The 14,049-nt window shown below is 44.1% G+C and overlaps 1 protein-coding gene across 1 annotated transcript in view; it reads right to left on the bottom strand.

Moving 5' to 3' along the window:
- Positions 1-248: 248 nt before the first annotated feature.
- LOC125324169 (calpain-8-like) overlaps positions 249-14,049 on the bottom strand; it is a 29,756-nt gene continuing 15,955 nt past the window's right edge. Inside the window, exons 9-21 of the mRNA XM_048299791.1 lie at positions 13,419-13,579; positions 12,543-12,718; positions 10,533-10,544; positions 8,613-8,824; positions 7,986-8,022; positions 7,273-7,338; positions 6,308-6,365; positions 5,742-5,806; positions 4,427-4,495; positions 3,082-3,160; positions 2,068-2,187; positions 1,405-1,463; positions 249-475 (exon numbers count right to left, since the gene is read on the bottom strand). Of these exons, the coding sequence (XP_048155748.1) occupies positions 452-475; positions 1,405-1,463; positions 2,068-2,187; positions 3,082-3,160; positions 4,427-4,495; positions 5,742-5,806; positions 6,308-6,365; positions 7,273-7,338; positions 7,986-8,022; positions 8,613-8,824; positions 10,533-10,544; positions 12,543-12,718; positions 13,419-13,579 (1,138 nt within the window). The 3' untranslated portion in view covers positions 249-451. The remainder of the gene's footprint in view (positions 476-1,404; positions 1,464-2,067; positions 2,188-3,081; positions 3,161-4,426; positions 4,496-5,741; positions 5,807-6,307; positions 6,366-7,272; positions 7,339-7,985; positions 8,023-8,612; positions 8,825-10,532; positions 10,545-12,542; positions 12,719-13,418; positions 13,580-14,049) is intronic.

Genomic DNA, 14,049 nt, shown 5'->3' with positions numbered 1-14,049 from the left:
CAATTGTCTGGGAAGGGAAGTTGCCAGGGCAGCAACGTAAATTTTGCCCACACTCTTGGGCATGGAATAAAACATATGCTGGATGTTGCAGCAGTGGAGATCCCTTCCAGGATTTTGAACACTGCTGAACTTTGCTCCACAGTCAGAAGTCAAACCAAAGCCACCTGGGTCCATCTGTGCAAAGTCAAAATTGATGAGATTTCAGCATGGCACAGAGAAATACTCTTTGGGCAGGAAAAGTGAAGGAGGTCAGTCTTGGGTTTGTTTATTTGTTTGTTTAAGAATGCATTTATTTTATAACTGACAGGAGATCATTTTTATTGGCTTAAAGTAACTTGCCAGGAATAAAAACAAGTTTCTCTTTCTGTTTTTCACAACAAGGAGATGCCAAACAAGCGGTTTCATGCTCAGAAGAGCCTCAGAGGTCTCTGCTGAATTGATTGACCGTGTTTCAAACCAGTGTGCAGCACAGCCACTGAGGGAGAAACAGAACAAGGAGTCAGGGCATCTGGAAGGTCTACCAGATGCCACTGGGGAACTCTTCCATGCCTCTGGGAGAACAACCTGGGAAAGGCTGGAGCTGCATTTTAATCTCTTATACGTGTAGGATCCATCTGCTCTGGGACTTCAGGGAAATCTATTACCAGGATCAGCCTCAAACATTGCAAGTGGGGTCTCTTCCAAAGGAAGATGAGTTCTACAGGGCAAGCTGGAGAAAGCTTCAACTTTCAACCTTGAAAAACTCTAGGGTAGAAGTACACAATGTACAGTTTCAGCCAGATTCAACTGTGACTGAGGGTCACAGGGCTTCCTAGCCATCCTCCTCCCTTCGAGCCAGTCTTCAGCTGAGAGGACTAATTGGATGGACCTCTTGGGGCTCCTTCCAGCTGTTTCCTGAGATATATTTGTATTCTGCAAAGGGAAGGCTCAGGCTGATTGCTTTTACAACAGCTTCAACAGGAAAAATTTGCATTAAAAACAATGCGGGGGGAAGAACAGACCTGGTATCTTAAAAGGTTTCTTCTAATTCTGGCAGGTTGATCGGTACATTCTCTGCCAGACAAGAAGAGTTCCCTGCTGTGTGTTTTCTAATGAATTGACCACTGCCCTCTAAAAAGAGACAGCGAAATGCACTGTGTAAGCATCTTCGCAATCAGCCTTGGGAGTTGTGAAGGTATCTTTACTCTTTTGCTAGTATAAAGGTAAAAGTTCATTCTACGATTCAGACTGGCCTTGTGGGCTGTAGAACGTTTTCACGTAAACAAACTTGCCCTTTGAATCACTACTGTGTTTCTCTTGTAATAGTGATTAAATGACTTATAATAGTGATTTTAAATAAATGTATTTTAATGTGGTCTATTGCTGCAGTTGGATCAGGTGGTATTTCAATCTGACCAGCCTTACCTCAGGCAGAGAGATCTGGATGACTCCATTCTTGTCTTTGTCCAGGAGATGGAACACTTCTGAAATGTAGAAGAGTGGGGAAAAAAAACTGGATATAAACCACGGAGTTTGGCATGTAGAGAATCACTGTCTGACAAAATGTAAAGGCCTGGATTCTTGCCATGATCTACTGGAAATTTAGACTGGTTCTGTAAGACAATATTACAGCTGTTCTTTCTTCTTACAAATAATTTCTAAGGTGCTTCATGGGGTGGAATAGATCTACAGCAGCAAAATGGGAGCTGGCAGCAGGACAACTCTGAAATCTGATGCGGTGGCATCTGGCATGATCCAGGGACAAACCTGTAAATCAGGTCTGAGTAAGGATTGCAAGTGATAAATGTCCCATTTGTCAGAGGTAGGACAATGTGGGGGCCAGAGCACTGACCATAAGTTGCTGATGACTCTAAAGCACAAGAGAATGGTGTGTTATGGAAACATGTCCCCTATTCCCCATGGTCATCCAGACAGAAAGGCTTTTGCTATTTCTCTGCTGCTTTCTCCAACAGACACAATTTTGCTGGCACCCTGACCTTTCCATGCAATTTGCTATGTTCACAGCTAAAAGACACCAAACACCTAAGGCAACCCCGAAGTTTTCAGGAACTGCCCTTGGGCACTCACTGAACAGGGTCTCCAGGCGGATCATGCAGGCCACAAAGCCATCGAAGTCGATGGTCAGCTTGGTGCTGCAGGCGTAGCGGGTGACGATGCTGTGCTGCACCTCATCGTTGAGCCTGAAACCTGAGGGCCAGGAGAGCATGGGAGTCAGTGACACAGCAGGTTAATATGCTGTCTTGGATGTGACTTATCCATGGACTGCTGCAGCTGCAGGTTGAAGGACAGAACCATTCCTCCCAGAAGGTCTGTTGGACTCCCACACCCACCTCTGTGGGTCCTTTCCAAAGCCCATTGTGCTGCGTGAAGAGAGGCATAGAGTTCTCCCACAGCATTTTGTCAGACTGCATATTTCACATTGTTTCACAGCATAACCAGTCCTATGTTCCCCAGATAAACCCCTAATTAGCGAGTCTTGGCACTGCAGCTGAATAGCAGTGATTGCAGCAGAGCCAATTGCTCACATAACACATTGGGCTCTATTCAGGCCCATATTCATGCTATTTCTATCTCTGGATCATTCACATAAAATCCTCTAAGCACAAGACAAATCAAAAAAGCAGTGCTCCTCCAGATGCCCCTTAGCTGGCAAGCTCTGCTCCAAAAGTGAACACATCAGAGAGGGCATCGTTGGGGCATGCCTTGATCAGGCTTGCACCTTCTCTAGAGGAGGGAAAGGTGGTGGGAGGAAATGAAGGAAAAAGAGGGTTTAGGCATAGCTCTGAAAGAGGAAAAGTAGATTAGGAAATAATGAGGCCAAAAATAGAGCAAGTAATAATCAGGTGGATAAGCAATGGTCACAGCATGGACAAAAGTACCAGTAGTTCATAATGCAGAACAGAGGATGGGGTTTGATGTATGTAACAGCAAAAGGATGTAGCAGTGTGTGACTGTCAGGAAGGGAGAATGGCACTGGCAATGCTGTGATCTAGGTGGCAGGAGAGAGGAAAAGCCATTAAAATGCTCCACTGTAGTCCCAATGTTTGGTGATCCGATGGTGTCCCCAAGCAGAACACTCACCTGCCTCTCTGAGGGCATTTCGCATCTCATGGGAGTCGATGGTACCAGAGTAGTCACTGTCCACTTTCTTGTAGATTGCCTGTGGCAGAGGGGAAGGAGAGAATGGGAGAGGGCATTTCAGCCTGTGCCCCCGCAGCAATGCCATGGGCACAGGGAGGCAGGCTGGGCTTGCACAGCTGGCTCACAGCAGCCATGAAAACGTGGTAACACAGGTCTCATCAGGGGCTACAAGCCAGAATGAGCTACTCAGAGGGCTCCTCTAGGCCCACCCTGCAGCCCATGCCCTGCCATGCTCCCTGCTCGTGTAGCTAATCAGTGCCAGCTAATCATTCCTACCTTTGCCATGTTCATATTGTCACTGCTGTGCCCACTGATGGCTGGGACAGGGACTGCCCCTAAAAGCACATGCTCCTACTCTTCGAAACATTAATGAGCAAGGGAAACATTTCAAGCAGCTCCTGGCAAGTCAGGGAGAGTGGGAAACACATTCCCATGGGCTGGCAGCTTGCCTGCCTTCTTATTACGTGGTGGCAGACAGGCCATTGAGGAAAACATCCTATCATTTGGCAAATACTGCAACAGACCAAGTCCATCTTGCTTAATATTTCAGAAAAGATGACAGATGCTTCCTACTGCCAGCAGGTTTATTATCCAGCATTAGAAGCCACCCAGACCCACAATTAATACTGGATTTGGGTCTCAGGGCTTGCTTTTCTGACAAGCTGGGTCTTCATGAACCCAACATTTCTTCATGGAACTCCCGGGCAGATGCTCTGTGCTGAACAACATCAAGTATGGTGGCAGCAGGCTTGTCTGAAAGGGATGGGGTCACACCAAGAAGGTCCAAATCTGACCTTCCTTTAGACTGCTTGATGCTGGGTGAACTTCTTCGGATATTAAATCCTTTGCCAGAAAAATAATTCAGCACTTCTATAAGATTTCAAAAATACAAAGCCAGTTTTTTGTAGGTCCTAAAAATATGTTTCTTGTGTTTGCTTATGCTCAGCCAGCAATGCAACATATTGCAACAGCCGAGATATGTTCATATGAGCTTTAGTAGAGCGGGCAGCAGAGAGAACTGTCTTTGCCAACAATCAAAGAGAGTTCATCTGTCTTTCCATAAGGTATTGCAAATTATGAAGAGTGATGGGGCCAAGGTGAAAGAGGATTTGCTTGTGCCCTGTTGAGTGAGAGGTGTTTCAGAGCCCTGGAACAAACTCCAGCCCTGAGAAGGAAGGCTTCCAAGTGTATGTGCCTGTGAGGGTTTAACTCTATCTCAGTTCTGGATCTGTACTTCAGACATGAGAGGGGAGGGAAGGGGATAGAGTTAGAAATGTTATGTTACCAAATAGTTTTGAATCTTCATCCAAAGTGTCTTGAATTCTATGAGTCCCAAGGTGCCGGTCCCATCGGTCTGGACCATGTTAAGGCGTGGTTCAAAAATCAGGATTCCTTTATCCCTAACAAAACTGGGGAGCAATCAGTTCTGGTAAAAACAAATCACTCATCACAGTGTCATCTTAATGCCAGTTTAGTTCTTGTTTGTAATGCATCTCCATCTCCCACAGACATGCCCCCAGCTTTACATTTGCTTGGCTAAAGGCATGCCAAGAATTTCTAGGCTATCCTCACTCTCAAGGAATGATATATGGGATTGCTTAATACATAAGCATGATTAAAACCACTCACATTTTGTACACTTAACAGTAGGTTAGAGTCCTTAGGGGAAAAAGGGCCTGGCCTTGCAGCAGACAATTGTTAGAAACCAGAGGCAGGAACTGCAAGTGGAGACTCAGTAGCAGTCTACAGAGTCTTCTCCCATGTCCTTCAGGGCCTTGGACATCCCTTCCAATGGAAAATTATGCAAAAACAGGGATTTGGACGCCATGACCTTGCACTTACTGAGTTATCCCATTAGGCTTGGGAGCCTGGGGAGTGCAGGGGAATGGCATCACTTCTCCTGACAGCCAGTTATCCACAAGATCCACAGTGAATCCCTGCTGGCCTCAATATGGCCATGCCATGACACCAACACCAGGGAGATGCTGGCAGCATGGCTCTTTACCCTCCCAGTCCAAAGGAGCACTGGGCAGAGGTCTTGACCTCTCCTTTTCCTTTGGCTACTCAAACCTGGGCAGAGGTGTTGATCTCTCCTTTTCCCTTGGTTACTCAAACCTTACAAGCTCCCAAGTGTCCTCCCAGCTATGCAGAAGAGAGGCAGGCACAGCCTGTACTCGTAGGCTTCCCCCTGGGAACAGGCTCAGCCTGTCCCTGCTGCTGTGAGCTCGGTGCTCTGTAAGCAGGACCTGACTCCAAGACAGCAGCTGAGGATGTGCTCAAAAGCTGCATCCTGCCAAGCACGCTGTGCATGCACCTGGAACTGCATGGGTGCAGCCAGGCAGAAAGGCCCTGCTTCTTCTCCCCACTATGTTTAGGAAAATGTTTAAGCAATGAGAGATGCAGAGCAGGTGAGAGAAGCAGTTGATGATTAAATGGTTCAGGTTTCTGCCACCTTGAGCTGATAGAGACACTCGGCTGAATTTTTTGCCCCCAGCCATGTGCCTGGACAATTGAAGTGTAAACTTAGCCCAGCTTGTCAGGAAGTTTTGCAAAAGAGATCCAGAAATTTTAAAGGTGACGAAACGATATTCAAAGGATACATCTAAAAGGCTGATCATCTCCCTGCAAGTGTTAATGTTGAATCCATCACTTTTAACATCCTTTCCTGTACAAAAAGGAAATATAAAAGTCCAAGTCAGAAATACTTTAAGACAAATATTTTTCTGCAGACAAGGTGGGAGATACCAACCACCTTAAAATCTTGGCAGCAAAGTAAATGCTCTGCCATTTCTTCCACTATGTCCTTTCAGTTGATCCATACAGCTTTTTTTTTCACAGTGGAAGGGGATGTTACTGGTTTTGGTGGGGACAAGCCTCTATCTGTCCACAGAAGTCATGCAGCAGCATAATAATATTGCCCATGGTGGTCCTCCCAGAAAAGTACAGGGAATGTTGATCCCCCGCAGAACATCTGCTGGCAGCATTTGGAAGGGAAGGCAGTATTTCCACCCCATCCCATATTCAGATGTTCAACAAGCCAGGAGAAACTCATCTGGGACCAGACACAAACTCAGTTTTTCATCGGCCTTAGCTGACAGAGCTGGGTTTTGTTAGCATAGATCCCACTCTCAGCTCCATCCAATGGGAAGTACATAATATCACTTACTCTTTGCCAAAACCCGGTTTAGGATCCTTTGAAGTTCAGTTGCAGTCACTTCACAGTCCTGGACAGAAAACAAAACATACTTTAGGTGTTAACACAAAAATTATTTGAAACAAGCTATATTAATTTGCTGCCAGACATCCAGAAACTATTTCCCTTCCAAATCTAAGGCATGTAAACCCTTAATTTTTTTCTAATCCTTCACATTTAGTCTCAGATATCACAGGGAGAAAATCTTCAAAACCATATTTCCTAGACATTCAGCCGGGAAATAAGTGGTTTGTTAGGTGCTATGGTGACGTGACCCAGTAAATGGCAACTTTTTAAAAGGTTTGGCTGAATAAAAAGGTTCAGGAGAACATCTGAGATTTTCACAGCTTATGGAAACAATAACCAAACAATTCTAAAATTGCTCTCTCAAAACTTAGAAAGGTCTTCCTAACTAAAAAGATGTTTTCCCTTTCCAATAGCAGAGGCTACCTGCTCATTAAGAGGAAAACTGACACGACAGCCACAGGATAACGCAGCAGGGCTTTGTAGATACTGTGTTTCAAATACATTAAGTAGAGAAAAAGCCCAACCAACAGTTTCCCGATTCCTGTGGCTAAACAAAAAGGAAGGAATTGGCCAGCCAAGCAATTGTCAGAATTATATGATAACTCCACAGGTAATTTATTTCACCATGGGATAATATTTTCACAGTCCTCACTCCTATCACCCCTATTTTCAAAGTTATTCCCTGCCTTGCCTTACCAAGGGGAAAAAAAATCACATTTTGCACCAATAAGAGGAACAATATAAAAAAATCTTCTCTATTGTAAAATAAATTGAACTGAAGCTGTGAGTTAATAAAAGGGGAGAAATACTTGGGTTTTTTGAACAGACAGTAAAAGGAATCGGCAAGTCAAATATTTGTATAATCATAACAGAGAGGTCTCGGTCTTTTTTGTTCACTTTAATCCACTTACCTCTCCAGAGAGCTTTTGGAACAGAGTCTTGAACTCATCATCTACATCTTTGTTATCGACATGAGGCTAGAGGAAAGGGATGTCCAAGAGTGTGGTTAACAAGCTGGCTTTAGAAAGTGAGCTTTAGAGAGTGGATATTATAAAGACGCTTTACAGGGGCTTATTTACATCAACAGAAAATGAGCACTTGCTCTGCAGCAATGGCAAAACAGAGGCACTACTTAAGTCATGATCAGCCAGGGACTGGCTTAGTTTGGCAGCAAATACTTCCTAAGGCTGATGAGAAAGTTTTGTTCTGTAACCAAGACAGTTTTAGAGAATAGCCACAGTGAAAGTGTTGCTGCACTTGGCCAGAGCAATTCAGCAGCTCCTTGGAAGCCTTTTGCAGCTTCTTGCAGGCTTCAGGAAGACCATTTGTTTCTATGGAAATGTGCCCTCTCCACCTTCTCCTACCCATGCTGGAGGTAAGGACAATCGAATGTGTTCCAAGGGTGAGGTCTACAAGGGTGAGGTTTCTGTGCCATGTGGCCTAGGTACATGAAAATGAACATGAAACTAAAACATGGATATATGTAAAAAATCTCCATGAGCAAAAAATACTCCTCCTCAGCATAAAAACATTCTGTAATCCCAGCTAGGTGAGACATAAAAATCTTGCCCCTGTTTTACTCCCATATTATGAAGGAAAACTCTGCCCAGTTAGGGCATCTAACCTCATATGGTCTTGCAGACACCTCATCACTCATCATCCTAAGGAAAATAAGAAAAAAATTAAACAACCAGAAATTATGAGTCAACTTTAAAGTCTTGCCTTTAAAATAATTGGAAAAAAAAAAAAGCTGTTTGACTACAAGGTGTTAACAAAAGTACAGAACAAGCCCCTGGGTTTCCTGCTTCCCATGCTCCCCATCCCACCTCTGCCTGCCCCAACTCTTTGAAGGTATTTCCCACAGGAAATCCAGCCTTGCTATTCTTGTCTTCCATCCAGACTCCTGTTTCTTCATCCAATGGCTGCTATTGATACAACTCTTTTTAAAACCATCTCATCATCATCATGCTTTCAAATCCTGCACTCCTTAATTGTGGGAACTTCTCCTTGACAGAGCTGAGGGATCTTGTTCCCAGCTGAGTGCTTAGTGGACAGCTCTGAAGAGCCATGAGTCTGCCGTGGATGTGTGGCCACCCTGGTAGACCATGGAAGAAAAAGGGTTGTGGAAATGGGCCTGTTTTGCTGGTTAAGACAAAAGATCAAGCCCAGGGTGTGGGTGCAACACCTGACCTTCTCCTCTGTGTGCCTCCCCAGCAGAGGGCGGGGCGGGGGGTTCAGGGAAGATACTCACTGTGATTTAGCCTGTTTCTCAGCAAAAACTCGCAGGCAGAACTCCCCATTCTTGTAGGGCTCAAAGGTGGAGGGCACAATGAGATACTGTCCCCGGGGCAGCGTCATGCGCCTGGACACCTCGCGCAGGTTCATGTAGGGGTCGGTCCGGGCTGCTGGTTGGTGCCTTGCAAAGAAAGCACGGCCTGCATGCACATCTGTGCTGTCCTCCAGCTGTGGGGAATGTGTTCTCCTTAGAAACCCTTTGGCAGCTCCCTGGTAAGCCAGCCACCCAATTTCAATTTCAGTGCTTCGAAGCCACCTCAAGCTTTTCTTTGCATAAGCTAATAAATCTGCCAGGGATGGCACAAAAGAAAACCACCAGGGTTCTTTCATGGGAAAAAGGCAGATAATTAGAAGGGGCAAGAATCTTCCTCTATAAAGATTATCTTTTTACATGCCTTTTTACACTTATAACCATAAAATAAATAAAAGTATCATAATGTGTGCTCATATCTGATCAAATTACTACACTGTAAATTATCCGTGCATTGAGCTTTTTTTTGCTTTCATGGGCTGCTTGACGACAAATTTAATTTTCAGAATATTTTTCAGCAATTTATGGTATGGAATAAATCTCCTAATTGCATAGGAACTGTAGTCTCTGGTTTCTTTAAACAGACAGAAAGGAATAGTAAATAGGACAAAATAGTAGTCACAAGGGTGAGACTTTTGGGGTCCCATTAGGTGATTCACCCAACTTCTATTAGTAATACTAGGGAGATTCATTTGGATTTTGTGGAAAACAGTACTTAAATTTTCCCTAATAGTAATATACTCTTTAGGAAGTTAAACATTGCACAGTTCATAAAATAAAACACTGATAAAAGGAACAGTGGTCTAAGAACAACATCCCTGCTATAAAACTCCTATTCATGACTTTTGCTCCACAAAGATGTCTTTCAAAAAGTGTGATTCAGTGACACACAAAAAGTGCTGTGTGGCTGATGCAGGATGGGAAGCATTGCTTAGGGATAAGGTTTCTGTCTGTCTAAGACCAGAGCACACAAAGATCTTACCAAATGTTGTATAATCATTCTGTTTTTCTGTTGTAAAATGTAGAAAAATATGGGGTTTTCCCTCTTTTGTTCTGAGATAAGATTGAATTTGGTGTTTATTCACCGCCCCATCCTTTCCCCTCACTCAATATTAAGCTAAGTGGAACTGCAAAAGTTAAGAAGACAGATCCATATCTTCTCCAATATATAAAATTCATTTTCCCTTTGCATTTGCAAGGCTGCTAAAAGAACATAGTTAATTGCTACATGGCCACACATTCATTTACTGAGAGAGAAAAAAGGGCTGAAAAGACAAGGAAAATTTGGCAGCATAGGCTGCTGGACCTCAGTAATGAGTATAGGCTATTCCTACTGCCAGACACCCCTGGGGTCTCTTTCTTCAGCAATGAAAAGTCTCTTTTCCTCAGTATTGACATCTGGGGGGATTAGGGAAGGTTGAGCAGGGCTTGTTCATTACCAGGAGCCCCAGCTCAGAACTGCAAAAGGAACAGATCCACAGAGCTTGACATTTCTTCTAAACAATATTAGCTACATTTTCTCAGTTTTAGAGTACCGAGATCCTGTTCTGCCTTCACCTGAACTAAACAAATTCTGACCTCGGTTGTACAAACTTCCTGGAAGTCAAATTTCAACAAGTATAAATGAGATCAAGACTCGGAGTCACACATCTGTAATAAATCCTTGTGCCCCAGTCCCTTGAAAATGGTTATTCAGAACTTGAGATATTGGTCCTGTGATTCAAGGGCAAAGCTCTCCAGAAGAGATATCATTAGTAAGGAAGAAGTCTTCCTGGCAGCTAAATTCTCCAGTGCAAGAGGAGGTGCCCATGTGGAGGCTGGAAGTCTTCAGCAGAGACTACATACCTCCTGAGGAATCTGAAAGGAAGGGAAAGAGACAATGTTAAAGGCCTGCTGTATACCTGCACCTACCAGGAGGGGAAAAAATTTAGATAAAACCTCCTTTAGACACTTTTAAAAAAAATTTTCATTTACAACCACACATAATAGTATTGGATACCCATGAAATTCTGTCCTGTCCTAGAGCTGTTCCAAAGGAAAAACTGAATCTTCATCCAGAGAAATCAATAGCACATTTAATTGCTTTTCTCCTGATGTGGTGTTGTGAATGATACTGTTGGTTGGAAATATTTGAGTAAGACTCTAAATGCTCAGTCAGGAAAGTCAACAAGTTAGCCCCACTTTGCTAACCAAAACCAGAGAGTTTATTGCAGCAGACCTAAAATCCACCACTCTACTGCTACTGAATATGATGGAAATATAAGGCTACTGTCACTAGCAGTCAGCCTGGGGATGATGAGATTGTTGTGAGGCAACTATAACAAGTAGCAAGTTTCAAGATTTGGCCCTTCCTAAATTAACTGAATTGCTATGTTAACTTGTACCTCCAAATATAAGGCAAATTTTCAACTCAAAAGCAATGAGTTGTCTTGAGAGCACTGATTCCAGTGAGAACCAAAGAGAGTGTCCTCCCAAGTCCCAGAAGAGCTTTTAAAAATATCACCCATACAACGTTTCTGGAGCGTGAGACCTCAGGTGTTGTTCCCTATAACCAGCATATTGGAAGGCCAGGAGCTGGGTGATGGACACACAGTTGTTGTCAGCAGGCAGCTACATGGCTTACAAAAGCTCTGCAGGACAGGTAGACAGACATGAACACATGTCTTTTCACCTTCTCCTGCAGAGAGATCTGCCTAAGGTCATCATCTCTGCTGTCCTCACTGGAGCTCCCCAGCCACAGCATCAGCTGTGATGAAGTAAACCTACAAAGGTGCATGATCCAAGGAGCTGGGATCATAGCTGGGTGCCTACCTGAGAGGACTTAGCAGCCAGGTTTTTCCAAAAAATTTACATCTTAAGAGTCACTTAAGTGACTTAAGAGTCACCAAGTCTATCGTACTGTGGATAAGGCCAGAGAGGATGCAGATGAGACAGATCACATGTAAAGCACAAAAGCTTCTCCACTGTGGTACTCAGTGATGGGAGCAGACAGATATCCATAGTGCACAAATTCAGGATGCTGATAGCTGAGGGTGCCTGGCACCACAGAGAAGGCAGCTCAGAAACATGCTCAGTGAGAGCCATGTGTGCATGCAGGCACTTGGGAAATAGGGAAAACCTTCCCTGATTTCAAGCCATCCCACACAAGATCTATTAGCAAAAGTCAGCCATTCCCATCTGCTCCCACCTGTGCTGGCTAATGATCTTCATCCAGTGGAGTCTATACAACATTTGATTGCTTTTCTCCACATATGATGTTGGTAATGAAGAGACTGGGGGGAAATTTTTACATTTGCTTCTCTACCCTCACACCACAGAAATGAGAGGTTACACTGCGGGTTTTTTCCCTACATTATATTTTTAGCAACACGGGGAAAATCAGGGTAAACAAAACCCCAAATTTACTGAACCAGAACAGTAGCATATGGCAGACAATGGATCAAAAAAAGTTTGAAATGCAAGGGACAAATAATAAAAAAAAAGAAAGTGACTACTGAGGACTAATGATAGGCTGTAATCAGAAACACTTATCTGGAATTGCCAGGCACCCCGAGCCTGCCCCCATTCAGATTTTGTAAGAGAAGATTCTCAATGAGACCGTTGCTAAATTACTGGCTTGATAATTTACACTGCCAATTTACACTGCTGAAGTGGGACAAAAACTGAGCCTCAATTTATCTGAGTCTTCCCATATTTTGGGAGTCAAGAAGAAATGAGGGAAGTAATTGAATCATTTTGCAAAATCCAGTTCTTACTGAAGCGTAGTGCTGAATGTCAAGATGGAACACACTGCTAACTTCTTTCCAGCTTAACAGGACAAGGAATAAAGCCTTTAAAATCAGGAACAAACTTTACCTGATAGAGTGAATAACCAATACTAAGCAGATCTTCTCCCATTCTCTTCTGTCTCCTGCGGTTCTTCTGCATCAAGCCCACCAGAACAGTACAGCATGGCTCGTTCAAACTCCCTTCATGGTCATCATCTGGTTCCTCCAGCCGGATTTTAAACTGGGGATTGGTCCAGTATGTTGCTAAGAATTCCCAACGGGAGACAAAAATGAGAAGACTTTGTTGTCGTTGCAGCCAAGATGGCTGTCACTAGACCTACAGAGAGTGTGTCTGTGGAAGGACTTCTGCCTGGAGTTTTTCCAGTTCTTTCCATTGAGTTATATGAGTCTATGTTTTCACAGCCATGCTGAGTATCAATTGGAGCCATGGGAAATCAAAGCACCAGGGTATTTCATGGGCACTAATGACCAACGGGGAGGAGCTGGTATTGTTAATTCCAGCCAGACATTTATCTCCAGGCAATGTTCTTGGCTGAGGCTGTTGCTGTTGCAAGAGGACCAAATGCCAGACAGCCTCTCCAGAGGTCTAACCTGAAAATGAATTGGAAATAACAGTGCCACTGAACTGTGACACTTTCCTGGCCTACCCAGCCCTTCAGAGGATTACTCCAGCCAGTAGCAAAAGGCATGTAAGCAGGAAAAGCAGACAGAGAAAAAAAAATATATAATATTGTCACGAATTAACTGCTTGGTAGGCTGGTAATCCCCCAGGAGGAAATAAGTGTGAATTAGACCTTCATTTAAACTCCCAGGCTTTTGCTTACTGTCTAAACCCCACAGATATTGTTGCTCTTCCTTCCCACCACAGCCCCCTCCAGTTCACAAGCACTTATGTTTTGAATGTTTTTGATTTCACCAAAGGCCCATTTGGTTGGGTCCTTACCTTGGTAGTTCTGGCAGCCCCCAGCAGTCGAACCCCGTCTCCATTGTCCATTAAACAGGGTCAGGTCCCATTTGTTGACCTCGTTGCTCAAGAGTGTGTCGGGAGTCAAGTTGCAGATCTCAAGGCGGCTAAACTGCCTTTGGAAATCCGAAAATGCCATCCTGGCACACAAAAACACCAGGTCAGTCCATCAGCCTGCAACAGAGGTGGCTGCAGCTGGACACCTCTCCCAACAGGGCAGCACACATTGGTACTACAGAGCTGCCCAAAGCTGCATTTAATTGAATTCTGAAACATGGAACTGGCTTTTGGGAAACAAAATTGCCCAATGCCTGAATGAGCTGCAGCTTCTGGAGACAGTCTTTGTCAATGGCTGTTACACATTATGGGCTCAGTCAAACCATTTTCTCTTATCCCCAGCTGTGGGCAATCCCTCCTGGATCATAATTCATAAGCAAACCCACTGGAACTGGTGAAACACTATGTGCAGGGAGATTCCATTTAAAGGGAGTAAAAGTTGGCCCTTGTGAAAGCAGCACTCTGTAGGAAAACAGTCTCTGTTTGGTGTTTTGCTTCAGTCCTATCACTGATGTTTGTTTTTGCCATTCCTGGTAGGTTTGCATGAGTGACA

The sequence above is a fragment of the Corvus hawaiiensis genome, chromosome 3 (genome assembly GCF_020740725.1).
Source record: "Corvus hawaiiensis isolate bCorHaw1 chromosome 3, bCorHaw1.pri.cur, whole genome shotgun sequence".
NCBI classification, from domain to species: domain Eukaryota; kingdom Metazoa; phylum Chordata; class Aves; order Passeriformes; family Corvidae; genus Corvus; species Corvus hawaiiensis.
Note: the sequence above shows the minus strand (reverse complement) of the source record. Positions and strands in the feature narration are given on the sequence as shown.